Source organism: Anthonomus grandis, chromosome 22, assembly GCF_022605725.1.
Source record: "Anthonomus grandis grandis chromosome 22, icAntGran1.3, whole genome shotgun sequence".
In the NCBI taxonomy this organism is placed as follows: domain Eukaryota; kingdom Metazoa; phylum Arthropoda; class Insecta; order Coleoptera; family Curculionidae; genus Anthonomus; species Anthonomus grandis.
This window is the reverse complement of record NC_065567.1, coordinates 37,531,274-37,550,493: the sequence shown is the minus strand read 5'-3', so window position 1 is coordinate 37,550,493 and position 19,220 is coordinate 37,531,274. Positions and strand designations below refer to the sequence as shown.

General features: G+C 31.9%; 1 protein-coding gene across 6 annotated transcripts in view; it reads left to right on the top strand.

Moving 5' to 3' along the window:
• LOC126748736 (endoplasmic reticulum aminopeptidase 1-like) overlaps positions 1–16,947 on the top strand; it is a 48,608-nt gene extending 31,661 nt beyond the window's left edge. For all 6 annotated transcript variants that reach the window (XM_050458146.1, XM_050458151.1, XM_050458149.1 and 3 more), the window contains 6 exons: positions 4,183–4,408; positions 4,527–4,710; positions 4,987–5,208; positions 5,264–5,539; positions 5,596–5,818; positions 10,104–16,947. In XM_050458146.1, coding sequence (XP_050314103.1) covers positions 4,183–4,408; positions 4,527–4,710; positions 4,987–5,208; positions 5,264–5,539; positions 5,596–5,818; positions 10,104–10,253 — 1,281 coding nt within the window. In that variant the 3' untranslated portion in view covers positions 10,254–16,947. The remainder of the gene's footprint in view (positions 1–4,182; positions 4,409–4,526; positions 4,711–4,986; positions 5,209–5,263; positions 5,540–5,595; positions 5,819–10,103) is intronic.
• The last annotated feature ends 2,273 nt before the right edge of the window (positions 16,948–19,220 follow it).

The window sequence follows — 19,220 nt, the reverse complement described above, 5'->3', positions numbered from 1 at the left end:
AAATGATGATTTTGTTTGCAAAATCAGCAGGTTGTTCGAGGATCCAATTGATGAATTATCTTCGCTGTTCATGGTCTGCTGGTAGAAGTTATTGAGTCGGGTGGATTTTGTAGGCATGCAGCTGCAAATATTTAGTGAGAATTCGCTGAAGAATACCTGTTGAAATGTCCAACTCTTTTACCCGATAACAAGTTAAAGTCTCTGGCACACTGTCAAAAACTGCCGTGATGTTTGGTTCTGAATGACCTCTACGAGCTCGTACCATGTTTTACGTCACTAACCAAATCAGTTCTTTCGATTTTTTTTATTATTCTTTTCACAGTAAATGTAGTAGTAACATTATTTCAAGCGAACATTCTATGCGCTTTACGAATAGTGGCAATTAAACTTTTACCATTTTGATAATAATTTTTGACAATCATGGCGCGTTGCTATATATTGTCTACCATGTAATGCTCCATGTTTACTAACTCCTATCTGTCAACTTTCGATCTGTGACGTCATAATCATGTGAGATTGTAATTGTCAAACATGGTACACAATTCTAATTTTGCGCTCTTATTGCAAAACTCTTTATATTCTTGAATAGTGAACACTGCACGCGACACATGTCAGAATCGAGTATATCAATTTTAGTGATATAGAATACCACTAAGATCAATAATAATTTGCTAAATTTTTCATTTATTATGTATTTTACGCATAGATCAGGACAGTAACTTATATAACACACTTCTTTTGTGTTTACTGATTTTTCATCACTTCAAACAGAATTACCTGACGAAAATAAATCATTTACAATTTGTAAAATGATATCGTATTATTGCTCTTACTGTATGTATTATTTTCTACAAAATTTTCTATAATTTATTATAAACTACTGATAATTGTAAACCTCCAATATGTTCTATTGCACGCGATCATGTAGACCTCTGGTCAATTCAACTCTTAGGTGTGATAATCAATATACCTGCAATAGCATGCAATAAAAAAATAAATCCAAGTAAAAAAAGGAAACAATGAAAGAAAACGTTCTCCTACTGTCCCTCTACTAACTGGAATTAATTAGAGAGTCAAGAGGTCTGGCGGGAATGTACGACCGATCCATGAGTAATGGCAAAAGTCTTCAAGAAAAGAATGTTTAAGATACTTAGTTCAACAGAAAAAATATTGTGATATATAAATTTATCAAAGAATGTTCATTAGAAATAAATAAATAAAAATAAAATGTCAAATTATCGTAGTAAGAGAATTAAGATGATTAAAAAAATATTTGCAAGAGCAGATTATCTGCAAAAATACAGTACTTTTCTCCAATAACGGAGGCAATTAATTAAAAAATATAACATCTTAAAATATCCTGGTATAAACAGTAATTAATATATTTCTAGTATTTTAATGAAATCAATAACACTTAACCAATTTGTCAGTGAAAAGGGAATTTTATAGATATTTACTCCAAAATACAAATGTGTATATAAACTTTCTGATAGTTTAGTTGGCTGTTTAAAAATGTATAAGAGAAAAGAAGAAGAAAAGAGATCGAGAAGAAAATTATCAATAACTTTTGCAAATTTCGCAGAGCTCAATAGTAATATACTAGATTCAGATAAGATAAGCAGATTTTAAAGGCATGTACTGAGACAAGTTAAGCTTAACTCATTTAAAAACTGAAATCTATCACATTCAAAAGCTTTCTTCTTCAAAAACACTTCATTACGGTTTAGCCATTAGGTGTAATACCGTCTATGCTGTGAAAGCAAATTACGATAACTATTTCTAAACTCACTTATGCAGTTTAGCTACATTCGATCATAATGAATACCACTAGAGGCAATCCCATTTATTTGAGAAATTTCTGCCAACATTCTTACCAAATTCTTCAGCTCTTCAAAATTGTATAGTCTATACGATGACATCCAAATGTTCGGAGCACCTGGCCATTCAGGTAACGCTGGTAACGAAGAGAACTCTCTTCTCTTCGGTTTAGCATAATGTGTATGCTGTTGCATAGATCTGCTCGTGTTGAGAGAAGAAAGGAACCGCAGACCAAGTTACAGGGGAGCGCCTGTAACTTGCCTAATACATCTCTCTAAAAATTGCCCAGCACCGTTAAACTGCTTCGGTTTAAACGTCTCATTGACACTTTTCCAATGTTATTACAATGAAAATCCTTAATGCTGCAGGACGGAGATGGCGTTAACTTTACAGTGTTACTATTTTGCCAAGAGTTTGCAGACGGTAGCTCAGAATTATTGGAAACTTAAGATTGTTCGAAGGTTCACTATATGACTGGCTATTAGAGAATATAAACTCGAATATAACTATTAAATAAGAGGGCGCCACTTAATTTTTTTTATAAATGAAAGAAAACTAAGAAAAAGACTTGGTATATAGGTTTCAATTAACAATTAAATGACCCTGGATAAAATAGATTTAAAGAGGTAAAAAAAAATCTTAACAATACAACCAAATTATATTTACATCAAAGATATGTACACACCTCATGTTCTAATCTGATAAATGTTAATAATTTGCTATAAATTAAAATATGAATAATGTTGATGTGATTGAAATAAATTTGACAAAAGTAACATTTAAATTATGATTTCACTACTAGGTAGATTTCAGCACTTCAAAAATAAATTGCAATTATTAAAATTTTTAGTATATATTTGTATTACGCAGGGGAAAGTTCATGAACCTTTTTACCTAAGGCATATCAGCCTTAACGGTGTTATATCTACTTAATTACCAAAAAGAGTACTGAAAAACACTAAACAAAAAATAACTAATATTATAGATAAGAAATTGACGTATTAAATTATGATATTGATTAAATATTTGTAGCAATAAATTGAAATTAAAGGTATATTAATAAAAATTTAAATAAGTGAGACTAATCTATGGTTAGTAATAATTAAATAAATGGAATAAACTGGCCTGTATATTAATCCAAGAAATGAACGGCTAGCCTTCAAAACCGAGGCTGTGAATGTATGCCATTTGTAGCTCAGCTATCCGGACTGGGAATCTCTAATACTAGCTCTAACTCTGGCTCCAGCTCCACCGCTTTCAGAAATTTTCTGGCGAAATCAAAAGCCTGCAGCCATCAACAATTGAAGAAGAATAAAGAGGAAAACGGAAAAGTAAAACCCTTGCTAAGTTTCATTCTCTATCCATCAAAATCTTGGGCATCCTGCACCAGAATTATGAATTAAACGGTTCCCTAAAGAAACAAGATTAAGGACTATTGGCCACTTCCTGCTTCACAAACTTCGGAAATAAAAAAATGGCCTTTTACGTGCGCTCCTACCTGCAACACGGGACCAAGTCGTCGAAAAATGGATGCAGTACCGACTAAATCAGTAACGACCCCTCCTCTCGCCTGAGCTGTCAATATCAGCCAATCAGAGAAAACCTTAATTAAGACCAATCAGAAAAGTGACGGACCGTCAACAGAAAGCATGGATAATTAAACCAGCAGAGTGATGCGTTACAGTAGTAATGTGTCATTCACAGTGTGAATTTAAAGAAATATGAATAAAAGAAGTTGACTGAAATTATTAATGTAATTATTGAAATTAATGAAATATCAATGGAGCGTTAGTGAACATAAGGAGTAGAAAAATAAAACGCTACATTTTACCTGTGTGTGCATTAGGCTAACTGCATCTCAATTTAATTTCACTTATGAGCTCAAATTGATTTATAAAAATCAGGGCTGGAAGACCTGAGGGAACTTTTTGAGAATTAGGACTGGAACTCGTCCATACTTTGACAAGTGAAGGATGTTCCGTTGTGCTTAAATTTTGATCAGTTAATTACTCCGGCATACACGTCTCTTGATCTATTTGAAAAAAAAGAAAGAAGAAATATAAACATTTTAGACTGTAAATGTTGCATGCTTCTTATAGGAGACATGGTATAACGAATTGACTATAACTCAAGTTATAGTCAAAATTTAGTAAACAATTCTAGTTCCAGTTTCATAATGGAAGTTTTTGATATAGTTTCAGGTAGAAAAATGAATCAAAGTTTTGGTTGTTTTTCTTGTTTGTTAAGCTAGATAGTTTATTATTTATTTCTGAGTTATCAATGAATGCTGGTAATCTTGGTAATCTTGAATTGGTGCTAAATATTTACTCTCAATTAAAAACTTTGAAATAAATACATTTTCAGACCATCATGGAAACTTGGACTGAGCAAATGGGATTTCCATTAATAACACTAACTCTCGAAGGACGAGAAATAGTCGCCACACAAAAGAGGTTCTTATTATCAATAAAAAGTGAAAATGAAACATCTTTAGTGAAAACAAAATACGATTATAAGTGGTACGTTCCATTGACGTATATAACAAATAATGATAGTGAAATAAATATGATTTGGATGAACTTGACCCAAGGTAAGACTGTAAAAACTTCTTGAAATATAAGAAATTTTTATTGTAAAATTTAATAAAAAAATATCCTCAGATTAGTGGACAAATTAAATATTTTTAAAAAAACGCTTTTATATTTTAGTCAGATTTGAGGCACCAGGAGATTTAAAATGGATCAAAGCAAACGTAAATCAATCAGGATTTTACCGAGTAATGTATGAAGCAGATATGTGGCAATCTTTAATTACTCTTTTAAAAAACAATCACACAATGTTTAGTGCTGCCGACAGAGCAAACCTTATAGACGATGCATTTACTTTATGCAGGTATGAGCAAAAATTTCTTTTTTTTATATTGTATGAATTGAAAATTATGTTATTTATTTTAATACAAAATTTTTTATACTTCATACTTAAAATAATACTCGCATTACTTAATAGAAAGTAACTTTTATCTATCGTCGAACACAAAAATTTATTGTCAAAGAAATTTTTCCTCCAAGGCGATAATTTTCGCCCCTAAGCAAAGGACTTGGTGCCAAATTCAAATTAGCAAGTGACCATCTTTACCACCTGTATTCAATAATTAATTGATGTTTTTAGAGCTGGAATTCTAAACGCAACTATCCCTCTTGAATTATCTGCTTATTTAGTGAAAGAAACTGACTACCTTCCTTGGGGGGTTGCTATTAAACATTTTAAAAATTGGGCCAGAAGAATGTCCGAATCACTGCCATATAAACTTTTCCTTAGCTATATGAGGAATTTGCTACGTCCAATTACAAAATACGTCGGATGGAAAGATTCCAATGACAATGTAAAACGGTAAATTTATTAATACTACATATCTCATAAATTTATCGTAATAATTTAATTTCAGACTTCTAAGAAGGAAAGTTCTTTCTGCGGCTGTTCTATGCGAATTAAATGAAACAATTGCAGAAGCAAAGACGTTATTCCAAAAGTGGATGATTAGTAATGAAACTATTGATCCGAATTTAAAAGAAGTCGTCTTTTCCGCGGGAATTAAATTCGGTGGTATGGCCGAATGGCAGTTTTGTTGGAATACTTATAATAGTACGCCATCAGAAACTGAAAAGAAACTACTTCTGAAAGCGCTAGGTCAACCTAGAGGCGATCCATGGTTATTACAAAGGTAAGTAGATTAATTAATAAATCAGTTGACAAACATATTTTACATCTTAATTTTAGATATTTGATAGAAACTCTAGACAAGAACTCAATAAGGTCTGAAGATGTTAAAATAGTCTTGGCTGTTGTGGCAGCAAACCCCGAAGGAAAACTTTTAGCCTGGAGACATCTAAAAGCTTACTGGCCTACAATGCATTCAATGTTTGGAAATTCTAGCAATATGATGGGCAGCCTTATATCAGCTGTTACAGCACATCTGTCAACTCCTTATGATTACTATGAAGTAAGTTATAAAAGCTGATAAACAAAATTCGTTATAAGTTTTATGAAATAATAAATACAAACAAAAAGATATAATAAATAATAACATCCTGCAATACCATATCATTTAATTAGATAGTGCAGACCATAGATTGCTAAATTAAAAAGATACAGAAAATAAGATTTATTGTATCAAAGCATCCTAACATGAATATTTAGTTTAATTTTTTCCAATAGTCTCGACAAATTTGTAATAACATTAATTAATTAAAATACAAAATAAATATTTCTTTCTATCAAGGATATACATATCAAATATATTCCTAATATTCTCCGTGTGATATTCATTTATTGGTATACATGTTGTCGTGCACAAAATAAACTACCCGTGTTGTTGGCCTTACTGTTACCCTTTTTAATATTTTTAACATTACTCGATGTTAATTCGGACTTTATACACTAAATAACAGTTTAAAAATAATCTCGAACAAAAGGGAGATAAACTTCTCGGTTAAAACAGCTCATAACAAAAAATAACCTCAAAACAAAACCCTTTCCCGGGGACGTGACGTGACGCGCAATCGCCGACGACTCGGCTACGAATCTACTGTAATACTGATCGATTTATAATGATATGTTTGTGATACTCGATCAATTATCCCTAGGCTTCTCAAATAGACACTGCGCGACTAGGCGTCTGTTAGAATGACTTTAAAACAAAATGAAACTAACCAATATCTCTAACACCTGTTCAGCCAGTTTCTTTATTGGGTGCCGAAATAGCATGCGATAGAAATTCATAGATAAAGCATGGGGTTACAGCGAGAATGACAATACTTGACAAAAATTCCCCAATTATGTGTTTGTAGAGGGAGACACTAATTTGAGTAATAACATCCGAGAAGACATCACATAAAACACCACATTTTTTATTAAGGAATAGAGTGCTTACTGATGTTTACAAGAAATTAAGGTCAGTTTGAAGATTGTGAACATTATTCTCACAAAAATTACATTAAACATTTTCAGGTTATCAAAGTCAAAAAATAGCTTTATTTGTAACTAACAAAATAATGTTGTGTAAAAAGCCTTATCTCTTAATCCTTAATTTCTAATCTATCTTAATTTCTAAGTTAGTCAATACGCAAAGCACATTTATTATTCCTTTACTTTTAAGTTGCATATAAAATAATAGAGGGTAAACTTAATTTAAACCAATATGGGACATAGAAAGATTTAATCAAATAACATAAAAAACATTTGAAGAAAACTACAAAAAAAGCATCATACATGCATTCAAACCTATTAACTAATTGAGAGAGTCGTTAAAATATTCCTGCAAGGAATAATATAATTTTATTAATAATAGTTTCTTTAATGTTTTCCGAGATTTCCTCGTTCCTACAATGTTGTTTTCTTAATGAGAAAGAAAGATGATTAAATAGTTTTTTTCCATTATAAATTATGGACTTTTTCACTTGCTCAGACATCGGTATAGATAAAGATAACAAAACAATCAGTCTTGTATTATATGGCTAAGTAAAATACAGATCCTCTCTGAACTTTTTGTGAACAAGGCACATAGTCTCCAGAATTAAAATCCAATGTTAGGACAGAGTGATTAAGGAACAATGGTCTTCACGACTGTCGAATTTTAGCACAATACATCGCCCGCATTGCACGTTTTTGTAATAAGAATACTGAGTGAAACAAGTATTCTGAACAAGACCTCCAGAATGGAATATCATAACGAAAATGTGACTCGATTAGAGAGAAATATGCCATACGGGCCACTGCCAATTACAGGCTGAATGATATAATTCGAAGCGCATACCTATCAGAAGAGAGTTTTCTATTTAACTGAATTATGTGGGTCAAATTTTAAGGAATCACCAATGTACAGGCCGAGGAACTTTGTAGTACATAAATGGAAAAATGTTTTATTGTTCAAAGATATGTCACCTAAGTCGCACTTAAAGTTCAGAATATTAGTTTTAGAAATATTGAGCACGATACTATTGGAATTACACCATTCCTCCAGACACTGCATATCGCGCACAATTGCACCATCCTGATCCCTGTGGGGCACCAAAAGAAATAGGCAATTCAGAAGAACATTATTAATTATTTAAAGAAACTTTCTGCTTACGATGTGAGGTAAAAGCAAAACCACTTCAGGGCGACTCCTGGGAAGCCATAAATTTCCAACTTACGTAACATGGTTGAATGGTGCACGCAATCAAAAGCTTTCGACATATCACAGAATGCCGAAGCTACAATGTCACTCGTATTGAGCCTACGAGATACAGCTCCCCAGGAAATCCAAACTGATGCGGTTCAAGCAGTTTATGCCTGTTAAGAAATTTAACGACTCTCACCTTAACTAGCCACTATCTTTCCCAGCACAGGAAGCAATGCTATAGGACGAAAATTGCAAGTTTCATTCAGATCACCTTTCTTGTGAATTGTAACAATGTTAGCCCTCTTAAGACAGGGAGAAAATAGGCCATTTATAAAAAACATGAGCTAAACAAACTAAAGCCGGTGTAGGTAGAGTTTTAATGGCACTTAATGGCAATCTGTCTCATCCCGACGAGGTTCTGTCCTTTATCTCTTTGAATATGAATTTAATTTCCCCCGCATCAGTGGGTAAAAAGAAAAAAGTTTCTGGTACATTAATATAAGTTAGAAAAAGCTCAAGCTGAGAGCAGAGAATTGACAATCCTCCATGTTTTTTTTAGTTTATTAAAGGCATTTTCAATTCTTCCCGAGTAATAAAGAGATTTAGTCCCTTTCAGAGTAGATCTGTAAATTTTCCTGTAATTATTGTAGTAATTAATAAAGTAAAAATTCTGTAATGAAAATTTTCTTATGTAATAAAAATCTTGTATGCTTGCTGCAACTTTTATTCCCTTTGTGTACCAAGATTTCTTTTTCTTCATTTTTATAAGATCTGAAGCTCAAAGCTCAGTTCTTATAAAAGGCTCAATTAAAAATGTTTAAAAGTACCGAGTGGAAGCCTTCCATTGGATCAGGATAGCCTAAGATATTGTTCCAGTTAAACTGTGTGCATAATAGTTCAAATTTGAAATAGTTTCTGCGAGAAAACAATTTGCAGTATCTACATTTATCCCTTTTAGAGGGAATACAAGAATCTAAGGCTGCAGACGCAACAATTGCCTCGTGATCTGAGAGACCCGCACTAACTACTTTACAATCTACAACTGTATGTAGGTTTGAACAAAGATAATCGAGTCCAGAAGACTAACTAACAGTAATCCTATCATCAAACATTACGCATGTCGAGTCGCCTTTTGTCTTATATGACATACTTTTTATCAATAATATTTCTGATATGATGATATTGTAGCGTTTTTCTCATTCCTTAGGTGGGAAATATGAATGGAAAATAATCAACTAGTTTATTTACGAACATCACTACAAAAACACGATCACTCACGACTGCGAGAGATATTTGCTTTTACCGTATTTAAATACAACTATTTAAATCTCCGCCAATAATCGTCAATACTTCGAACTTTACCTCATATCGCTGATAGTAGTCAGTTCTATTATCAGATGCGGCTTTTTATATACTCGGCAGAATGCTGGTCCGGAAGATTCCCGCTTAACCTACGAGATATCGTGCGGTGCACCACGTGTGTCATTTCAGAATGATAGAGAATTAGCTGGTTTCTCGGTGTTTACACTATCATTATATTATCATTCAAAAAAAGCATAAATAAAAGAGAGCCTGATTGAGATTTTTGTTGTACTCCTAATATAAGTCCAAATACGTGAGAGGTTGTCAACTGATCTCAAAACTTTTGATCCCTCTAAAGTAGATGTTCACTAAAACAAAGGGCAGCTTGGAAATAAAAATCTTAAGGTTAACTCTGTCAAGAGCCTTGGAAAAGTCAGTATACAAATAACCTGCGTGATATCTTTAAGGCGTCAAGTAGATCAGCCTGGAGACCTTTAAATAATCTTTTAGTAAAGAAACTCATCAGATCTCGAATGAAACTATCGTAAAATCATTAAGAGCTTAAAAAATATTTAGATTTCTATGAAGTCTGTGACTTAATTAAGATATTCTAGCACAATTTACTTCAAAACGGTTCTATTTACTAGAAAAATTGCAAGGATCTCTGTGGTAAAGAAACCAGCTTTCATATAAAAATACATATATAGATCACATTCATAACAAAATTTAAAAGTTTACCAAACATTATTTGCTTTTTTGTGAAACTCTTAATCATATTCAATAAGCATTTCAAGCATATTCCATAATAATATTTCTATTTCAGGTTACAACATACTTTAATGGAATGAATATTGGATCAGCATCAAGAACCTTAGAGCAAAGCCTTGAAATTATACAACTTAATATTAACTGGCTAAGCAAAAGTAAAGAAGATATTTATACGTGGTTGAGGAAAAATGCTAACAGTGTTTAAATGAATAATCTACATATTTTTTACGTAATCCTATTGCATCAAACACTTAAACTAGTAATATTATTTGGCTTCAACCCGTAAAAAATTACTTTAACGTTTGACAAAGTTTTCTGTTGCTTTAAAAATGATTATATTTAAGTCTTTGGTGCAATTAAATCTTTATTGAGTGTCCAAACAAAAAATAGAGTAAATTAAGTTTCCTCCCAACTTGCCATTATTTTCTGAAATTGCTATTGACCACCAAAGAACAAACGGATACATGTTTTTAAAATTTCAATAATTTTTAAGAACTGTAGACTAAAATTTTTTCTTAGATCTGTGCGTTTCCATAATGCTTAGATCCGATACGATATTAATGGAGAGTTCCGAAAGAAAAAGTTACTTTACTCTGTCGTCGCACCATTCTATGCGTTCTAGGCATAGAATGCGTAGAATGCATTCTTTAAGCATTCTATGCTTGTGATGATCAATGTAATAAGTTACTTCATGTTGCTATGCACTATTGGGTTGCTGCTAAGTGTGCTTAATATGAAATACCGTTGGCCTCCGCCTTGCTTTGTCTGCTACCAAATGAATAACAAGTAAATCTCAGCAAACCTATTACAATAAAACCGTACTTTTTAAAACTGATTATTATCCTTAAATGTATGTACATACATAAACCTTTTATATGGTACATTAGCACAAACAAATAAGGAACGTTTATCATGTTCTATTATGTTATGCTTGTTCTGCTTATTGATAAATTATAATTACAAGCCACTCTTATAAGCATTATAATATCTAATAATTTGAAAATACAATAGGTTTTATAAACTGTGCTTTTTGAAAAATCTGATTAACTGCGCGCATATGAGATTTTAAATTAGATAAATACATTATGATTATAAAATATTTACTTGCTCAAGAGGCTGAGAGGTTACATTTATTTTTAAATTTTATATACATTTTATAAATAAAAATAAAATTAAACAAATTGCAATAATGAGTTTTTAGTGTAAAATGCATATGTGAAATTTATTTTTAAAAAATAGGTTGGCGTAAAAGACAAAAGTAACTGGTTTTTTTTCTTTAATAAATATGCGCCAAATACTTCATATTTCTGAACATTTTTCTAATTATACTTTCTCTTAAGGCTGATTTATAAAACATAGGTCGATATGTTTCAATTTGACATATTTTTTTTAGTTTTAGTTACGATGTGTTAGGCGAGTATGAAATATACCATAAGAAGGAAATATTTATAATTTTGCAGGTCTTTTCATTATTCTTATCTCTACATCTATATTTTAGATCCAAAACTATTTATTTAGATACACCTTTTTCTGTGCAATGAAATTAACGTAAATAGCATGAGAATATATGAGGATCTTTAGAAACTGCATTAAGCAGAATCAGGACTTTCAGATATGCTGAAGTTAGGTATTGTAATTTTCTATGCTCTTTTATTTTAAAAAAAATATTATAAACTTCTCGACATCTTTTGATGAAAAACGATTTACTTTTAGTGTTTTCTAGTTATTGGCTGTCGAAGAGTGACAGAATGTTCGTGACGAATCTTTTGACGCTTTAAAATCTTATTTCCTAATAAGTTATGCACAATTATATTTTTGTCTCATACTTAAATGGAATACAGTTGCTGGTATCACGAGAAAATTTAAAATAATAAGGAATGTAAACTTCAAGTCAAATGGAAAGGTCAGAAATATTTTAATGGTATGTCGCAGACCTTCTTAAGCTTTTAAACTTTTCCCTTAATTGATTCATATGTAGTTCTTAGAGGTCCTCCAAGTATATAGGGTGTCCGAATTTGGTGAAGCATATGTACAATCTGCGAAGCTGTTAGAGAAACTAATTGAAAAACTGCACTGCGGTTGTCGGTTTCTTTATTTTACATTTTTCAGAACCATCATTCATTTGTTCATAGGGACGCCGTATAATGGATTTATAGTTTTAGGGTGCTAATATTGATATGGCTCAGCTTTTATTTTTGCTTTTACTGCAAAGATCTGTTTTATGAGTCACCACATTCACATAGACAGATGGAAATAAATATTTCCTCTACCAGATAAATTCAAAATTAAATGCTAGATTTAAGAGTAGCTTTGATGCTGAACTTCATGGAACCTATTGACTCATCAGGTTGTTGAACAGTATTACTTTCTATTTGATTTGCCATTAATTTCTTTCAACAGTTTTACTATGGGGGATATCCTGGGATAGGAATTTGCCTGTAGATATTTAGTCATATTCAGAATTTAAGTCCTCGTTTTTAGTGCAGATAGTCATGGGTTGGTTGTATAATATACTACTAATCTATATAAACTGACAAGATACTCTAAATCCGTCGTGTCCATACTTCAATTAGTTTATTGATCACTAAGATATACTAAAATAAAGCAATACTGGTTGCGTGGTCAATACGTGATTTCGATATATGAAGCTATTAGTCGCTCCGGTGCCGAGTGACCAGCCGATTGCCCGAGGCGAACGGCTCTCATTTCATTGATAACCACATAAATGCGTGATTCGAGTTTACATCCAGCTTATCTTAAAAATAACCAAAGTTTAAAAGGTGCCACAGCATGCCATATTTTAGCACGCGATCTTGTGTGAAATACGAAGATTATCATTATTCTATTAACGTTACCATAGACCGCGCTCTTATATTTCAATTTATTCCCATACTGTTTACTATTTTATTCGTTACTTTGATTAGACTTTTATTGCATTTAAATGTAAAGTTAACTAAATAATTTTGTATCATCAAACGATTTACATTAATAAATTATGTTTGTGTCTCAGATGATTAAAGTATCGTCCCCAAATCAAAATCAAAACTTAGTATGAGCTTTACATGGCGCGGTGTTATTCGCATATTCTTCAAACCGTTTAATGTAGATGCGTCCTACTACTGGAACCAGAAGTGTATTAATTGGAACGAGGGTTACGAAGACACACCTCTAAGAAGTTCATCATCCCTATTAGTACTAGCGCTGGCTCTTTGAATCTGTCACGGATAATGCTACGAAATTTTCCTATTGACATATTGGTGTAGACGCTACATCGAAGCATCCTAGCTTGTCTTTGGAACCTCAAACATTAACTTGGAAAGAAATTTCGTGAATTCTTTAGTTTTAAAAGGAATAGGAAGGTAGAGAAGGATGCTATATTAGGGAGGTCGTACTTATCGCATCTGCAAATCGAAAGATTATTTCTACGGTAGTTGTTGAATTTTTTGATAAATGTCGATATTTTCTTCTATTAAGAAGTTCTTCAATATTAGTCTTGTAGATTTCTCAGTGCATTGCTATAGTATTTGCAATGAGCATATCTGCTAGAAGTTTGGTGCTATCCCTTTTAAGGTTCCTTAGCTCTTAGTTTATAGATGATAATAATTGGGAATACATGCCTATCAAAACCTCGTATATATGAAGACTACTATGCAAGTCCGACAAAACACCTCCTGAACACATGCAACATCAAATTCGGATGATTATGATCTTACCAAAGAAAACAAACATTCCATTACCTCCAAAAATCTTCCCTGATTATATTTCCATTTTCTTCTAGTATTAAGTTTAGTAGTTTTTGTAGGATTTTCTACGCAATGTTTATTAACAATATTTTAATATTATTGTTAATAAACGTGGGAAATAGTCGTTAGGCAACTAACGCACAAGCTTTTCTAAAAAGTATCTTTTACCATTTCTAGAACCTCAGAATAGACTATTTAAATGCGATAAATAATTTGTATAATGATATATAATTCTACTTAGTATACAATGTGTTTAGAAATTATACAATTACCAGGTATAAGTTGAGTAATAGTTTGGATTTGTAAAACTATAACTTAAATTCTTGTTACGTTTAATGTTTTATCACTATTCTTATTTTTTTAAAGATATTTTTTATCAGATTGTATACTACAACTTTTTGGATTTCTTCTATAACTAACAAAGCAATAATTAATATTATAGTAGCAAATATTGACCAGTTCCCAAAGACAAGCATGAGCTATGCAGTTTTTTAGGGTTGTGCAGTGACTAGCGCCGCTATGTGGAAGAACTTGTCAACATCGCAAAACTGTTCACCAGTCTAACAGGAGGAGAACAAAAATTTAAATAGTCCTAAGACTGTCAGAAAGCTTGCGTGCCCTATAAAAGAGAGCTCTGATAAGCGCACTTATCCTGAGCTATTTCCTACCTAAAGGAAAATTTGTATTGGACACCAACGCTAGCAATGTGAGCGTAGAGCCGTCAATGGATATTTTAAGTATCGCGTTACGCGACAAAAAATGCTTAAGGTTGTCAAAGCGATGGAGCACTTCTACAAGTACTTCTATAGGAGAAAGTTCCTGCTGCGAACTGACCATGCAAATTTAAAAAGACTTCTTTGGGAGTCTGTAGGAGTTTGACTTTGACACTGAATAGCGAGCAGGCAGAATCTATAGAAATGCAGATACCCTATCAAGAAGACCCTATCCAGAGGGCAGCAAGCATTGTCAGTGGGCAGATTAAAAAGATACTCATTTGTTAAGAACCACCATCGTCGACGATACTTGGCAAAATGGGGATCTGATAAAAGACCAAAAGGGTGATCCCGATATCCAGACAGTTCTAAGCTGGATAAAGAAAGGGAAAAAGACGGGAAGAAGTTCCAAAATATTGTTCCAATGTCAAGTCATATTGAACACAATGGTATTCCCTAATTTTGGAAGATGGGCTCTTCTGGCAGCAAATAATTGATCACGATGGCAGAGGGGAAAAAAGGCAAATTATTTGATTTAAATATCGGATTTAGGAGTTGCCAGAGGAAATCCATGCCAAGTAAGAAAGATAGATGGGAAAACTGGATCAATAGCAAGGCAGACGTAAGGGACTGGTACAAGAAATAGAGGCCGTAGAGAAAATAGAAGGCTTTTGATACGGCAATACAACGTGGAGTCTCATACAAGTCCCATTGAAACTTGACCGTTTTCTGAATCAGAAGCAGGGAATAAATAAATCGTGGTCGTGATAGACTAGGCAAATGAGTTGAAGGATACCCTTTATAATACCAAGAAGCCTCTACTGTCGCCAACGCTTTATTAAAGAAATTGACCTGCCGATTTGGTGTACGCCAGTGAGCTGCGGAAAAGAATTGACTTTATTTGTGGTCAAGTCCGCATTTCCATTTAAGATGCCAGCGATCGAATGAAGGACGCGGATGATGTAAATTTTAAAGACCAGAGGTACAACAACAATAACATGGTTTAGCTTTAATACCCTAAGAGCCGAAAGGATCTGTCATCGAAACTTCAAACATCTTGGGATAGGCTATACAAAGTTCTGGTTAAAAGTTAACAACTTTCAATAAGGAATAAATCCATAAATATAATATAAATTCTCTACTCAGTTTTGCTCCCAAGTTAACCACCCGATTAAAAGCTTAAAATGACAATTAAAAAAAAGTCAGGAGCATTTTCAAGTTGCTTTTTAAGTCGAATTGCCAAATAGACGACTTTTCTTATGAGGCTCCAATAGCTTCAGTTGATGATAGGTGGTTTTTCATTATGTAGGTAAATAAATTGCTAACTTATTTATCAATATATGAATCAATCAATGAATTATTAGTACAGTTGAACGACTATGTATAGTAAAATTATCAAATTGTATTTAATACAAATATCAAGCAGTAACGTAATGTTTATTTTATAAATAGTTGCCCTGATAATTAGAGAAGTTATTCATGAAAATCATTCCTATTGGAAAATTTATTAATGCATGTTAATCGCTTCGTTATTGTTAAGTCTTAAAGAGATCGAAGTTCTACTGCTGTGTCTCTTAATATGCAAATATTTCCTTAGTCGTTTTCATTGAACAAATATCGAACAGTGTAAAAATTTTCTATACACATTTGACTTAAGGTCGCTGGATGGTCATGAGCGAATAGAGGGAATGAAAGATCTTAACAAGATCTTAGAAGAACATAATTCTTATGGAAAAGTAAGCTTTAAGCCATGGTTCCATTAATGCAGAATAATGCTGTCTTAAAGTTCAGGCACTGAGAGAATATCTGGATGATATTGGCATAGGTACCAATAATGGAATGGCCCGCGGATAGCCAAGATCTTAAACCAATTGAACAATTTAAGGAGAAAGTCCATTCTGAACATTTGTTTTGAACTGTTCAAAAGCAGCTTATACACGACTCTAGGAAAAGCGCTTTCCATCTTTATTTTTAACTTGAGATTTGTTATTGATAGTTTACATTAAGTTCCGCACTCCAGACCTAAGTCGATATACAAAATAATTTAAAAGGAATATTTAAAAAAAGAAATATTGGGGAATACATTTGAAATTACAATAAATGGTCTGAAAAATAAAATTTTAACAAAAACGGATGAAAAAGTCTAGAACATGAAACTTTAAACAAATTTTTTCAGTAGAGGCTTTTTTTACGATAAGTGCACATTCCTTATATCCTTTTTAATCTAAAAAATTATAAATTATTCTAAACAATTTTTAATTAATTTATCTTGGCTAAGCTTTCCATTCAGATTATTCACAAAATTTAATACTTTTTGAATACAAATATAGAATACCTATTACAGATAGATCCTTGGTAATAAATAATAATTTTTTAACACATTGTATCATAATTTCACTAGAAAGTCATATTTTCTATTTTTATACCAGTAGATGTAATGTAAAAAAATGCCCTAAAAATTTTGTCAGTACTGATGAAAATCTTATTTTTGTATTAATTAGACATATTTCTGAGATAAGGTTATTTATATTCTGTAAATGCATATGCACATATGTATGTATGTATGTAGATTAAGAATTCCTAATTTACTAAAGTAATATTTATTTTTTAAATATCGATTTTAATATATTGAATGTATAGTTTAAAAAATAAAGTCTAGGTATTTACTAACTAAATGTAAATAATAATATTGTATGTATTAGAGTTAAAATAAAACGCCAATAGGTGTAGATAGTAAATAACTCCTAATAAAGCAAATTAATGTGTGAATGATAAAGATATGAATATTAAAATAAAATATATTAAAAATTAGTTTTTTATTAAGCACAGCAGCACAAGTTCTTATACTAATATCGTAAAATATTCAATGGTTCTCTAAAACATACGTTGCAGAATCTGGCAAGTTGTACGTGCCAAGTCCAGATCAACTGGAACGCTTGGAAAATGTTAGCATCTATTTGTAACTGCGATAAAATAAATAAAGTTCAGTTAGATGTAATTTATATCGATTATGACAAGTCGTTTGACTTCTTGGTGCAATAATGACCGTGGGAATGTTACACTCTACTTTCATTCCCCTAAATTATGTCATAAAGGGCGCCAACAGCAACATTTTGATTTTTTTTAAGCTCCGTCTCTTTTTTGGCTTTTTTAGGCATCATTTATTATAATATATCATATAAGTTTTACTTAAAAAAGGTATACTTCAAAAATCTCGCTCCAATTAACTCTTTTCGAGATATTTACAATTAAAGTTTTCAATGCCGTAAAAAAAAAATGGCATTCATAAACCATTTGAATTGCTTTATTAAGTACACTTCGAATGATTAATAAAATATGAAAGATAAATAAAAAATTTAAATTCTGAATATTTGCCAGTTAACTATCGGCAGGACCTCAATTTGTCTCAATACATTTAAAATGCTTTTATTAAAAGATTGCCAAATCTTAAAAAATAATGCCTTTTTTCAAAATGACTTAGCAGCACTTTTTTACAATTAATTTAATGTATTTCTATATGCAAAAATCTAATGGGTTAAAGTCTGGACTTCGTGCGGGCCAAGGTCTTTGACTTCCACGTCATACGCAATAGGTAAAAATAACTAACAGAACTAAATAACAATAAGAATGCAATCAAAAGTAATAAATAAGGTTACTAAATAAGTGAGTTTGAGTTTTTGTAATTACTCATCAAAGTAACTGACAAGAACATAAACCCTGACAGTGACAATGACATTTAAAATAATTCATCTTGTCAAGCACAGCCTACTAAAAAATTTTATTTTAAGCGCATTGAAAACTTTAATATTGTTAACCTTTGTGTTAAGCAAAACTGTTTGCACACTGCATATGTTAAATAAAAAAATTAATTATGACAAGCCTAAAAAAGTTACGGAGTTAAAAGAAAATCAGGATGTTGCTGCCCTCTATGACATTATTTTTAAGATTTGCCATATAAAAAAAACATTACGTTTGTGGGTAAAATAAAAAAAATACATTAGGTTTATCACCCTGTATCTTGGTTGTCTTTGACTTTCGAACTATGATAATTTAATAACTTAACCTCATTTTTTTTTAAAGAATCTGCTATTAAACTATTTACTATTATTTATGGGATACCTTGTATGTAGTACCGTAATGTTTTACCTGAGGTCTATGTACTACTGATATTTCTCGTGCTTTCTCAATTGACACCTTTGGCCAACTCGGATCTTGGGTGCGGAAGTCAATATATTAACTTGCAATAACATGTAATCACAAGTTAAAAAGAAAATGATAACATTTTTCCTACTTTCCCCTCTACTAATTAAAATTTTATCCAAATTGAATGTATCCAGGTCGAGTTGTGCCGCATGTGGGGCATTCACTAGTCGGAGTGGAAAATCGGGAAAGCATTGTAGTTTCCCTTTACTTCATTTTTACTAAATTTGCTATATTTTGCCTTTGATATTGCATGTTAACGCATGAGTATTTTGGTACCCAAAAATAAAATTGGTCATGTTACTATACACACATGACCAAATTTATTATTATAGAAATAATTATTTTTGAGAGTCAGTTAGAGTCGTCTGATGTGGATTCAGTTCCAGTTATTTTACTAGATTCTTTGTTATTGTAATTAATGACAAAAATCAAAGAGCGGTGCCTTTCTTTGATTAATCAAAAGACCTCCATAAAACTCTGCTGTAGGATTAATAAAAATAACTATTTTTATTA